At 41.2% G+C, this 14,057-nt stretch overlaps 1 protein-coding gene and 1 long non-coding RNA gene across 3 annotated transcripts in view; one reads left to right on the plus strand and one right to left on the minus strand.

Annotated features, from left to right (window-relative positions):
- LOC141413871 (uncharacterized) overlaps positions 1 to 14,057 on the minus strand; it is a 70,442-nt gene that overhangs the window by 39,915 nt on the left and 16,470 nt on the right. The window contains exon 2 of the long non-coding RNA XR_012438843.1: positions 8,752 to 8,822. This is a non-coding gene — a long non-coding RNA (uncharacterized lncRNA). The remainder of the gene's footprint in view (positions 1 to 8,751; positions 8,823 to 14,057) is intronic.
- Positions 1 to 14,057, plus strand: part of Adcy10 (adenylate cyclase 10) — a 64,265-nt gene that overhangs the window by 32,868 nt on the left and 17,340 nt on the right. For both annotated transcript variants that reach the window (XR_012438842.1, XM_020178886.2), the window contains 6 exons: positions 259 to 537; positions 675 to 965; positions 8,340 to 8,409; positions 8,671 to 8,902; positions 11,540 to 11,647; positions 12,096 to 12,271. Coding sequence is in view for 1 of the 2 variants with exons in the window: in XM_020178886.2 (XP_020034475.1) it covers positions 259 to 537; positions 675 to 965; positions 8,340 to 8,409; positions 8,671 to 8,902; positions 11,540 to 11,647; positions 12,096 to 12,271 (1,156 nt within the window). In the remaining variant the exon portion in view is untranslated. The remainder of the gene's footprint in view (positions 1 to 258; positions 538 to 674; positions 966 to 8,339; positions 8,410 to 8,670; positions 8,903 to 11,539; positions 11,648 to 12,095; positions 12,272 to 14,057) is intronic.

Genomic DNA, 14,057 nt, shown 5'->3' on the forward strand with positions numbered 1-14,057 from the left:
ATTCTTGTCATGTGTACTTTTAGGTCATAACATTTGCATCTTTCTTGTCATGTGTTTTTTTAGACCATAGTATCTGCATCTTTTGTACTCCCAGCACAAGTGCTATCTATGAATTAGATACTATCAAATAGTTCTTTTGACTTAGCTTAGCTAGATTTCTGCATATAATAACTATAGAGCAGGACAGTTACTTAACTGCAGAATACATCTGATACAGACAGATAACTAGTTTCCTGTTGTGTGGCTTTCCACCTGCAGAAATCTCTCTGGTCCAGCTGGATAGCATGAGCCTTTCCCACCAAATGTTGGTGAGATGTGCAGCCATCATTGGTCTGACCTTCACAACAGAGTTGTTGTTTGAGATTCTCCCTTGTTGGAATATGAAGATGATGATAAAGGCCCTGGCTACCCTAGTGAAAGCAAATGTTTTTTATTGTTTCCGGAATAGCAAGGAACTTCGATTGGCCCTGAAACAGAATGTGGCCTCATTTGAGGTGCATTATCGCTCCTTGTCACTGAAGTCCAGTGAAGGGTTGGGTGAGTAGTTCCTGGAAATAATCTCTATTTCTGCTAGATTAAAGTCACATCTAGATTAAATGGTTGGTCCATATTAGGTAGTGGGTGCTGACTTGTTGCCCACTGCCAAGCTGAAAAGCCCCTCTTACTCCCTCTAGCTTGTGGTAAAGAGGAAGAGCTCCATGAAATGGAAGGCGAGGTGATTGAGTGCCACATCATCCGGTTCTGTAGGCCTATGATGCAAAAAACAGCCTATGAGCTGTGGCTTAAGGATCAGAAGACAGAAATGCATTTGAAATGTGCCCGTTTTTTAGAAGAAAATGCTCACCGATGTGACCACTGCAGAAGCAGGGACTTCATTCCCTATCACCATTTCACAATGGACATCCGGCTCAACACTTTGGACATGGATACCGTCAAGAAGATGACTAAGTGCCACAAATTGCAAAGTAAACTTACTTCATTCCTCGTGAATCCTAACTACTTCTGGGAAGTCTGGAGCCTAAGATCTAGAAGGCGTGGGTCTGGACCTTGGGGCTTCAAATCCCCGGAGGGCATGGGCACAAAGAATGATGAGATTTCAGCAACATAGGCCCACAGGAAGGGAATGTACATGTAGCTGAGTTTAGCAGAACCAATCTCACCGTGAGACTGTTGGGGAGGGTTTGGGGATAAGGGGCTCTGGCAAAATAGGGTGTGAGCTTAAATTAAAATGGCTCACCTAGAGCTGACTGTGTGGCTCAAGTGGTAGAACACCTGCCTAGCAATCGTGAGATCCTAAGTTCAAATCCCATAATGCCAAAAAAAAAAAAAAAAGTGCCGCTTAATTCATAGCAAGGGATGGAATCTGAGGTGGGGGGGGACGATGTCTAACTTGAAGAAATGAGAGCAAAGTTGTTGCTTTTTTGGTCTAGTTTGAAACAGGTTCCAGTGGGAAAAGAACATGAGTGGGAGAAAATTAACCAGGACACCAGAAAAGAGTACCTGGTTTTGAGGCAGGGATTCATGACCATCTGAGAAGCAAAAGTAAAAAAAAAAAAAAAAATTTATAAACCATTCACCATTCACACAAACAAGCCATGTGGTCTGGGAAAGCATAGCGAGGATTCAAGGTGTGTTAGAACTCAAGGACCCAGTTGCTGCAGGTATGATGGGTGTCAGATTTAGAGCAACACCAATCCTAGCCTCATTCATAGTGGGCAGGAAGTGGCTAATGAGCTGTCTGCCCTAGTCAGATGACCTAGGTGATTATGGCTAAATCTTGTGGGGAAAATAGAGGGCATCTAAATTATAAGGATACTAAAAATTGAGTAAACATGTATATAAAATGCTTAGCACATAGTAGGTACAAGGTATTTACTCTCTAGTTCGCATGCATTCTCATTGGATCTACCTTCAACGTGGGGTGTTACTTACATTTTTAGATAACAAAAGTAAGGTTCCAGAAGGTTAAGTAATGTAATACCAAAGAATGAGCAACAGAGTTTATTCACTGTCCTGTCAATCTAATTTTTGCACCATGTTTTGCCCATTACATTTGAACTTCTCAAAGTACAGGGTTGGACTGTTGGGTAGTATTATACTAGGAGACTGGAAGAGGTTCCACAGCAGTAGATTTTTTTTTTTTTAATTGGTGCCGGATCGATCCTAGGTCCTCACACAGGCTACAATTGCTATACCATTGAGCTAGATCTCAGCCTTAGCATTAGGTATTAATCAGAGAGTGAAGCAGGTGATTCTTTTCAATTACCTTTTTTTGAGACAGTGTCCCACTTTGCAGCTCAGACAGGCTTTGAACTTACTATGTAGCCCAGGTTGGCCTCAAACTCTCCATCCTCCCACCTCCACCTCTGGAGTGCCAGAATTATAGATAGGCACCACCATGCCTAGCTTCAATTATTTTTCAATATTTTTTTTTTTTAGTGGTACTGGGGTTTGAACTCAGCTCAGGGCCTACACACTTGCTAAGCATGTGCTCTTACCACCTGAGCCACTCCACCAGCCGTTTTTTGTGATGGGTTTTTCTTCAAGATAGGGTCTCCCAAATTATTTGCCTGGGGCTGGTTTCCAATCTCAGTCCTCCTAATCTCTGCCTTCTGAGTAGCTAGGACTACAGGCATGGGCCACCAGTGCCCAGCTGTCTTTCATTTCTTGATCAAGTTCCTTTAACAAGCAGGGAGTAGCAGTTTTGCACTGCATTTTAGGCATGGAATTGATACCACACTAACAATTGCCCATCTCCCTTTTTCTTGAGATAGGTCTTGCTGGGTATCCCCGTCTGGTCTGGATCTTGCTTTGCAGCCTAGGCTGTCCTCAAACTTGAACTCCTCCTGCCTCAGTCTCCCAAGTGCCGGTATTATAGACATCTGCCACCATGCCTGGCTCTCTATCATCCCTTTTCAAAAAAGAGAATAAAATCAGAATTAGGGTCAAGACCACAAGGGTTTCAAGTCCCCGGAGGCATAGAGAAGATGAGACTTCAAGCAGTAGTCTCATCCCTGGGGCAGGGAAGCTGTCAGGGAGTATACATGTCCCTGAATCTAGTGCTTATTACTACTATTTATTACATTCCTCCTCATGGATTGTATTTTTCCAAAACTGGAAATACTTTGTTATTATTGTTATAAAAGTAGCATGTATGTAGCATAATGTTGACAGTGAAATTTGTACCAGGGCACCAAAATGTAATGAATGCTGAAATATCAGTGAGGTAATTGCAAAGGAAATGGCTGAGAATCAATTATAGTCTTGGATCCTTCATCCATATTCAAGATGTAGGAATAAGGAAGAAAGTGGAGAGGGCCAGAATTTGTGAAGAGAAGTACCCGTCACCTATTGGTTGTTTCTCTCAATCACCTGAAGCCTAGTAAGGTGTCTTCCTTGGGATCAGTTAAGGGACATAGAAGATGGGCCTACCTCATATCTAGGAAGGCAAAGTGGGCTGTGGGTACACTGGGATCTAGCTGCCCTCCTAGAGTTTGCGACGGATATGCAAGAGTTTCCCATGGATCGGATATAACCCAACTGGGAGAAAAGACAAGTCTGGAGCCATTTTATGTTCTTCCCAAGAGTAGCCTTGTGAATATAAGAAGACCCCATTAGAAGACTTCTAGGAAAAAACAAAACAAGGATGCTAGGGCATAGTCAGTGGAGAACTGAAGAGGATGCATTGCCTGAAAGGAAGTATCAGTGAAGGATCCCAGGACAGGCCTATATTGAAAAAATTAATGAAGGCATCAATGAAAGAGATGAGGGAAAGGGGAAAGAAGAATATTCCAGACTGTGTGGGACCAGTGAGTGTCTGTCTGTCTGTCTCTCTTTCTCTCTCTCCCTCCATCCTTCCTCCTTCACACACACACACACACGCACACACACCCACACACTTTGTAGACTGACATTTTATTTTGGAAGATAAAATTAGCTAACATATGCTGGCAGCTAGTGGATAGGTCAGTCTGAGCAGTTGCCCTCAAACATGCTGGCTAGGACCACCAAAGAAAATTCCTTCAGTTACTTGTGGAGAAAGCCTTGGGTGCTAGCATTGGAACACACATGACCAGAGGTTCCTGGGTGATGACTGTGTTCTTTCATCATCACTTCCACCCGAGTGAGGCCAGGGCTCATGACTATCCTTATTAGAATTTTTCACCTGTTCAAAAAGGTATCAACTAGGCAAACTTTTTAAAAAATTCCTAAAAGTTTTATGCAATGTCCTTGAATCTCCAATATGTAGAATATGACCTTTAAGTAACACTGGTCAAGGACATAATTGGAAGAAGCCAAGGATGCTTGAATTAGATATGAATCAGAGATGGAGGTAGATGATTCCTTTTTCAATTCTCTTCCTTTTCTTAAATACTCATTTTCTGAGTCTTAATCCATTCCAAAGATCTGCAGCCCATGAGCTCCCTCCTGGGTTTTCTTCCTCAGTCATCTACTGCATCAGGAACCAATTTTCTCCCTCTTTCAGCTTCCAGAAATGTGTTGAAATCTTATTCAACATTTCATTTACTTATTCAACAGATAGTTTTTGAGCTCTTATTATTTGCCAGGCACTAATCATGGCTATACGCACTTGTGATACATTAGTGAACAAAGCAGCATTCTATAGTGGAAAAGTAGACAATGGAGGAAAAAAAATAAAGAAGTAAACTGTGTAGCATTCACTAAGTAATAAATCTCATGGAGAAAAATAGAAAAGAATGTTAGGTGGGCCAGGGGATGGGTAGCACTCATTAAGAAGATTTATGTAATACAGAGGAAATAGGGATTTTGTTGCATGAGTGGCTGGGGAAGAGAGAATGGCCAACACAGTGGCCCTAAGACAGGCATATGACCCCTTCCATGCTAAACATCGGGGTTTATGCTTCTTAAAATTATTCTATTATGGGGGAAAATGTCCTGGAGCTGGGGCTGGGGATGCAGCTCAATGATACAATGCATATTTAGCATGTATAAGGCCTTGTGTTCAATCTGAGCAGCACCAAAGGAAAAAAACGTCCTGGACCTGGAGAGACAGGACGTATAAAAATAAGTGGTCAGCCTGATGCCTTGAACCTATGTCTTAGTTCAAGGTCTTTGAAACTACCAGGTGAGCAGGTGGTATCTTTGCTTTTTTCCTTTCTTCTGAGAACTTCCCAGCATTTTGTCTTTTTTTTCTTTTGATTTTTACAGCTTTTCCGTGTAGTAGGAAACAATATAATATCTCGTTTATAAATGAAGAAAACTGACAACTAAAAACAATGATTTCTTCAATAATAAAGAACATGTCTTGCATACCCTAACTTTATTTATTTCATCTAGCCAATATTGCTGCTTTTCTCTGCATCTCATTCTCTCTCTCTCTCTTTTTCTCTCTCTCTCTCTCTCTTACACACACACACACACACACACACACACACACACACAATATATTGCAGTAGTAGAGATTGAACTCAGATCTTGCTCATACTTAGGCAGGCACTGTATCATTGAGGTACACCCCAGCCCCTACTATTAGAATTTTAAACATCATATATATAGACATATTATGTATGATTATGTAATATATGTATATATGAGATGTTGAAGGAAAAATAGCATTTTATTTTCACTTACTGATTTTTTTCAGCAAACAGCAAATATTTACTATGTGCCAGGTAATCAAGATCATGGGGCTATAGTCTACTTTCATAAATTTGACTTTTAATGGAGGCCAACAAATAAAAGATTAATAGACCATTATGGGCCTTATAGGTCTTAATAAATAAGTCTGAATTTCATTCTAAGTGAATTGGAACACATTGGAGCGGTATTGATAAGAATTATTATTGGCAGAATATAAACAGAATCTGATATTTTCTCTTACATTCCATTGACCAGATCTTAGTCACATCACTGTGCTCATTTTCAAGGAATTCTGGAAAATATATCTGCCTTGAGTAAAACAGTTCTATTAGTAAGGAAACAAGAAATAATAGCAATTGAGATTAGAAAGCAACAGTTTCTGCCACAGAGATCTGAATCATGTTTCAGATTTCAGAATCTGAGCCACACATGTAGCATATATAATTCCAGCACTCAGGGGGCTGAGGCAGGAGGATCATGGGTTTGAGTTCAGCCTGGGCTACACAGTGAGATCCTGTCTCAAAAAAACTAAAACTAACCGATCAACATAAAAAGCCTTACTCTTGTCTATGGAAATAGATTGGACGGAATAGGGATAGAGGGCGATCTGGACACACTGTTAGTTTTTGGTTTTTTGGTGGTATTAGGTTTGAACTCAGGGCCTCATGCTTGCTAGGCAGGTGCTCTACCACTTGAGCCACTCCACCAGCCCTTAGAAGGAAGATTTATTTTTTGCAGTTATCCAAATAAAATTCTGGTAATGTACCAGCACAGTGCTATAGAGAAGATGGACAAAAGAAGATGGATTCAGGTAGGTTCTTGGGTAGAGTCCATGGGACTTTTTGAGGAATTTAATGGGAATGGGGTAAGGGAAAGAAAAGAATCAAGCATATTACCTTGGTTTTTGCCTTGAGAAAATGAATACATGGCGTGATGTTTCTTAAGATAGGAAAGATGCATGCGGGTTTGGGTTATGGAGGAGAATTCAAGAGTTCTGTTTGAAATCCCATCATCTTATAATGCCTATTATACACCCAGTGGCTATTGTTGAGGAGATATTTGGATACATGGCTATGTAGTTAAAGTAGATGTCAGGGCTTAGAGATATAAAATTGAATGTCATTAGAACTTGGATGGAATTTAAAGTCATGGGCAGTTGAAATTACCTCGGGAGAAACTGTGAATGGAGAAGAAAGCTCAGCACCACTCTGAGGCTCAGCAACACTTAGAATACTCGTAGAGGACTAGGAACCAGCTAAGTGGACAGTCAAGGAGGAAGGGTAACAAGGAAATATGTGTTATAAATCCAATGACAGACTGGAGGTGTGGCTCAAGCAGCAGAGTGCCTTCCTAGTAAGCGCAAAGCCCTGAGTTCGAACCCCAGTACGACTAAAGAAAAAAGCCAGTGAAAAGAGAATGGTCAGTTGTATTATATGCTCATCAGTATTATATGTGGATAAAGACATAATTTTTACATTTGGCAACATAGTGGCTACTAGTAACCTTGACAAGCCCAGTTTTAGAGTAGTAGGGGATGGAGGCACAATTCAAAATATTCAGCTTCTAGTCATTAAGGATATAATAACAGTAGTTTAGAAGAGGTAGACAATTGATTCTTACCCATTGTGATAAAGAACTATAACAGAGGTCTGTATGAAGGTTGGTGGGCACACGTGAGTAAGGACATTTATTCTGTGGGGTCAAGGGCACAGAATGCTCAAACTGTATTTCATAAATTAAAAGATCTCACCAAAGTGGTGGTACATGCCTGCAATCCCAGCACTTGAGAGGCTGAGGCAGAAGGATCATGAGTTCAGGGCCAGCCTGGGCTATATAGTTAGACCCTGCTTCAAAAAACAGAAAAAAAGAAACCAGACAAAACAACAGCAGCCAAAAAAAAAACCCTCTATGGAGTAAATCCATTAGCCATTAGCCTTGGAGCCAAATAGCCTAGGCTATAGATGCACCTCTGACACTAACAAATGTATGATCTGAGACAAGTTGCTTTCCCTCCTAGGAGTCTTCTCCCCAAATGCAAAAATGTCTGGATTAGACAATTCTCATTTTTTTTATTTTTAAATTTTATTTATTTATGGGTTGGTTTGTTTAGTCCAGGGACTCCCTCTTGTTTGGCAAGTACTGTACAACTTGAGCCATACCCTCAGCCTCATTTGTGTCCTGTTTTAAGATCATTATAGAATTTTCTAACCTACCTGGTTTTAGACTAAAGTTTTTAAATTCAAGATTCTCTACTTTCAGGTTAGCCTTCTGAGGTATTGCATTTATATATCTATAGTTCTTCACTAGAAACTGATGACACTTTCTCCAGGACTATTGAATGGTATTTTAGTTATTATAGGCAACTGAGTTAGGATAATGTCATCAGCTATAACACCCCCCAACATTTCAGTGTTTGGACACTGCTAATCCAGTGAAGGTTTTGACAAATGCCTGAAGGCAGTCAGGAACTAAAAACTCCTTCCATTTGTGGTTTTGCTATCCCTTAGGTCCTGAGAAGATAGAGCAGACAATAACCATTTCAGCCCAGAGGTGACATCTATCATTTCTGATTCTACCATGAGAACTATCATATAGGTTCACCTAAGGTGCAGTGGGGATGGACAGCAACAACCCTGTAAGATGTCTTTGGGGTGGACGCCAGACATCTCACAGGGAATATTTTAGTAATCCATTTAACTCATTTATTTATTTTTTAGATGAAGAAGATACCATCTTTTCTAAATCAGAGATGCCTAAGAAATCTGAATTATTTTCTGAAAGTCTCAGGTATGGGCATATTTAATCATATAAGAGTTGGAGCATAAACAATTGTCATGAAATTCACAGTTAGAATCATTCATCTGGTCAGTGGTCTGGGGCCTCTTATGTACAGTGGGAAAATATCGGGGTGAGCATGGTGAGTTTGGTCAGTGTATCTACATCAGGCTTTATTATCTTGTTCTTATTAGTTTTTAAAGATATTTTATGTCAAAATCTATACTATATCTACTATTTATTGATCTTCTCTTTATTTCTGCATTTGAACAGTCCTCAAGAAATAAGGGAAAAGATCTTAGGGTTCTTTGACATCATTATAGCCAAATTAAGAACATCTCAGGAAGACATTACCCCGCTGGAGTCCTGCCAGTGTGAGGAGATCCTGGAGATGGTCGTCTTGCCTCTGGCCCAACATTTTCTGGCTTTGGGAGAAAAAAACAAAGCCTTGTATTACTTCTTAGAAATTGCCTCTGCTTATGTCATTCTGCATGATAACTACATGGTAAGCTGTTTCTACCAAGACCTCTTCCACTCTAGAGACAATTTAGAGACAGCACAACCAAAAAGGAAACTGCAGTGTGCTTTTTATTACTTCCTGTTGGTTCCCGCCAGCACCCCTTTCCTTTGAAAAGCACATTGCTCAGATAAGAAATGATCTAAGATTGATAAAGGTGAATTGAAACAAATTGCAGCTAGCATCATATATCATTTTAAAAACTGCCACCACCCAGGGAATACCTGTAATCCCAGCATTCAAGAAGTTGAGGAAGGGTGATCAAAATTTTAAGACCAGCCTGGGCTATGCAGCAATACTCCTACCTCAACAAACAAACAAACTGCCATTTTTAGTCTTGCCATGAATTGTCTACCTGTATGGGAGATTAAAGGATGTTATTCCCCAAATGATGTAACAGGTGTCTTGGTGTAAATGCTTCAGTTTCAGCATATTCTTCCTCAGTACCATCCTATTGTCTTTTTTTTTTTTTTAAGTAGGTCTTGGGGTTGAACTCAGGGCTTCGCACTTGCAAAGTAGGCTCTTTACCACTTGAGCCACACCTCCAGACCCACCCTAGTGTCTTTTGCCCTGTTGTCCCAAAATACTTTCGAGCACAAAAGACTTTTGTCTTCATGCAATTTTTCTAAATTATCACATCATATACTTTTAGAACACCAAAGTGCTAGTGAATGTGTCTTCAGGATCGTTGTAAATAATTTTTCAGGGCAATATGCCCCCAGAAACAAGGAGATTTGATACATATAATGGAATAAAAAGAATTCACTGCTAAGTAATTTAGGAGGCACTGAGCTGAGTATAGTGATGTAAGTTTCTTTACTACAGATATTGCAGGGCCTTATTTATTTATTTATTGGTGGTACAAGGATTTGAACTTAGGACTTCCTGCTCTACACTTAAGCCATGCCTCCAGCCCTTTTGCTCTGGTTATTTTGGAGATAGGGTCTCACTTTTTGCCCAGGCCTATCTGGACTGTGATCCTCCTTCCCACTGAAGCTGGAATAACAAGTGTTATTATTACACCAGCTTTTTTCTGTTGAGATGGAGTCTTGCAAACTTTTTTGTCTGGGCTGGCCTGGAAGCACTATCCTCCTGGTATTAGTCTACAAAATAGTTGGAATGACAGGCACATGCCACAGCCCCCAACTCTGTTTGAGATGGGGTCTCAAACTTTGTGTGCCTGGCTGGCCCTGAACAGCGATCCTCCAGATCTCAGCCTCTCAAGTAGCTAGAATTACAGGCGTGAGCCACCAGCACCTGGCTCCAGAGTCTTTAGCACGATAAGACACGTAGTCACCTACAGGACAGAGAAAGGTAAAACTAGGGTTGAGATATACTTATTTCATTTTAAATCACTTTTCACGGAGTAGCTGATTAAGTTACTCTCCATGAGCTCACTGGAGGAAGTGTCTGTCTGGGCCTCACTTCCTCTTGAGTCCAGCCAGTTTTAGGAAGTTTCACCCGCTTGAGTCGTCATGTCTGCAATCCTTCATGTCCACACACTCAGTCTGTTTTCTTGTTATAGTTGCTGTTGATCACAGCAGCCTAATTAACATTCATACCTTAGATTTACATAGAATTTAAGTTGGGAATTGAAATCTACATATTTCATTCATGTGTTGGGTGGTTAGGGGATGGCCGGTCTCCAAGAAAGAGAGTTAGGCACACTTGGGGCTAGTTTTTTTCTTTTTTTTCCAAGTGCTGAGGATCAAACCCGGGCCTCTCACATGTTTGGCAAGTGCTCTACCAAAGAGCACTACTCCCAGCTATGGGCCAACCTTCTAAAACCTGGGTATACCCCCTGTCGTTCCCTAAGGAGTGATACATAATTAGAAAGGCAGTTGGAGGCAGAGGCCCAGCAGACATTCTCATAGCGTGCCATTTGTACTCCCTCTCCCATCACAGAAGATCTGGTTGGACTAGGCCTCCCTCCTCCTGCTTCCCACACGTACACTGGGGCTGTAGGAGACTTGCCGGCATTGCCTCACCTTACTTTGCTCTTCAAGTCTGATCTTGTCTTGATGGTCATGCATTCCAAGATTTGTCTGTCTCATGAATATCATAGGAGGTTGAAGGTAAAATGAGGATTGTCACCCAGGGCCTTACCTATATCTTGTGCCTTTTAAAGATGGCCCTGGCAAAGGAAGTGAGGGTGGCTCCTAAACTCATCCCAAAAGTAGAGGCCCACTTCGCATAGATGTGGGGATACCATCAATGGCAGTGTGTGCATTGTTGGAAAGAGGGAGGTTGGGGATGGAGTTATTGAGAGGAGAAAATGACTGGGCAGGGAGGTGGGGGTGGGGGTGGGGACTTCAGATAAGGAAATTTATGTGATAGCATGAGGAAAGGTGGAATTTCTAGATTCATTCTCTTGACTGGGTAGGTAGCCCCAGACGCTGCAAGGGCCAGCAGACAAAGGTAGGCATGAAGTTGGGAGCGAGCTTACTCATACAGCTCCTGTCCAGTCTAGCAGCCTGTTCTAATCACTAGAGTTGAACACTGAGATGGAGGTGGGCCCTGTAGTGGTTTCTGCTTTCCTTTCCTTAAGTAGCATCTGGGGGTAATGGCCTCTCTGTGACCTGAATCCCTGCGACTGAACACTTTCCAACTCTGTGCTGCTTTCAGGCTTTCAAGTATTTGAATGAAGGAGAAAGGTTGCTGAAAATTCTCAAGAAAGAAAACTCTGGGAGTCAGACTTTTGAGGCTGCCACTTTTTATAGCCTCAAAGGTCAGGTAAGAAACCATTAAAGGCATCAATGTGCTATTTTCCTTGAGTCTTTCCAGAAAAGAACTGAAATATCCTCACACTTGCCATGTCATCCTCTGATTCCCTGCTACAGATTCCTGTCCAAGATTCTAGAATCCCAAGCCCCTGGACTCAAAAACCTCCTCACTGTCACTAGCTGTAAGATCTTTCCTGTCCTCCATTTGACTCCTTTATGAGCTATCTTGTAATAACCTCTAAAATTGGATGTAAATTGGTGAATAAACATTTTCTTAGAAATACATTATATACTACTAAGAGGACAGGTCCTAGTCTCCAGCCTTCCTTCATGCACACATCCAATAAGCATTTACTGTTATGCTAGACACATAGGGATTCTGTTTTTGGGCCACAGATCAGCTTTTTTGTTAGGAATGCACTAATCTTGGAATCATTGTTTTTCTTCTCTCCCTATAGGTTTGTTTTAATATGGGCCAAATGGTGCTTGCCAAGAAAATGCTGAGGAAGGCACTGAAGCTCCACAACCGGGTCTTTCCTTATAACTTGGTCTCCCTGTTTCTCCAAACCCATGTTGAGAAAAACAGACACTTTCGTTTTGTGAATCAGCAGGCCGAAGAGAGCTTACCTCCAGGGTAAGGGAAGAAACTGGGGAGAACTGTATGATACATCCCACTTCCCAGAGGATGGAGACCTACACACCATGCATGTCAGCCCCCATATCTTGGTCTTCTGAAAGTACAAGGACCCCTATTTTTGTCTGACCACTCCTTGGGGCGGGGGAAGTAAACGTAGGAGGGGCTCCCAGTCCAGGGCTGGGGTCCCCCAGAGCATTTTACAGATAGCTGTTATCAAAGGAATTCAGATGAAAGCTGGGTGCTGGTCAGGAGACAGAGATCAGGAGGACGGCAGTTCGAGTTCACCCCAGGCAAATAGTTCATGAAACCCTATCTTGAAAATAACCAACACAAAAAGGGGCTCAAGTGGTAGACCAACTGCCTATCAAGGGTGAGGCCCAGTACCACAAAAAAACAAAACAAAACAATAACAACAACAATTTCAGATGACAGAAGCATAAAGGATCTCTTTGCAAAGTGAATTCCAGTGCCCACCCCACCCCCACTCATCTAGTCTCTGAATCCGCTGGCCATCCATTGTCCAATCAAAACCAGCACCTATATGCCTAGAACCTCAGTCACCATCCCTCTCCCATTCAGTGCTAAAATAATGGGTATGGCCAAAAGAAAAGTAGCAGGCCTTAAAACATCTGCCAAAGGATCAAACTCCCAACCCATCTGTGCATGTTCTTAAGGATGAAGGTTCCATGGATGTATCTTTAGGTCAAAATTATACTGTTAAGATTTGTATATGTCAATATATGTGCATTTTACCTATAAAACAACCATTAAAAAAATGGAGGCTGAAGGCATAGCTCAAGTAGTAGAGCACCTGCCTAGCAAGCAGAAGTCCTTGAGTTCAAACCCCACTTCTGCAAATAACAGTAATAATAATAGTTCCACAATGCATGGAAAGGTAGATGAAATAAGAATGTTGGTCATTGTTGAAGCTAGGTATTAAGTACTCTTTTATTGCCATGTGTATGTTTGAAATTCCCATAATAAAAGTTTTAAAAGATATTCCATCTACATAGCAATTTTTATCAAGAGAGATGATACCCTGTTGGGAGTCTGGAGAGCTGACAGAGAATATCTCAATTTTGGGAGAGAAAGTAGCAATATTTATACAGCTTCTGCTCAAGATGCACACATCTGTTCCTATGAGCAAGTTGCTACAGCAACCCCAACAAAAACTGCCCTCCCAACCTTTCAAAAGTGTTCCCTTAGATGTGGAAGGTGCTGGGGTGAAAATGAGATGGAACTGAATTCCTTTGCAGGCTGGAGGTGAGCTCCTAGGTTTAGCCTGCTGTTTCTGCAGATGTCAGGAGGAAGGACAGAAAGCATAGCAGAGACCTCTCTTGAAAAGCAAGAAGAAAGTGGTCTTTGGGTTACATATAGGGTTGCCAGATAAAATACAGGATGCCTAGCTACATTTAAATTTCAAAAAATAATTTTTAATACACATATGTCACATGAAATATTTAGGACATGTACATTGTAAGAAAATTATTAGTTGCTTTTAAATTAAGATTTAACTGGGCATCTTATATTTTCATTTACTAAACCAGACAACCTGGTTTGCAACCACATTTTATGAAAGGAAAAAGAAGCACCTGCCCAAGGGGAAAAAGTAGAAAAGTGTTGAAGAGGAAAAAAACGTGGAGCTGTAGACTGAAAATACTCACTAGCCAAAGGTTCTTATCTGTAAACTGAGTAATAAGTAACAATGTTTAATGTCAGGGTCTGCATTCCTCCTGAGTGCACTATATTAAAAAAGAGATTTTACCCTATCCATGCTTTTGGA

Source organism: Castor canadensis, chromosome 11, assembly GCF_047511655.1.
Source record: "Castor canadensis chromosome 11, mCasCan1.hap1v2, whole genome shotgun sequence".
Classification (NCBI taxonomy): Eukaryota; Metazoa; Chordata; class Mammalia; order Rodentia; family Castoridae; genus Castor; species Castor canadensis.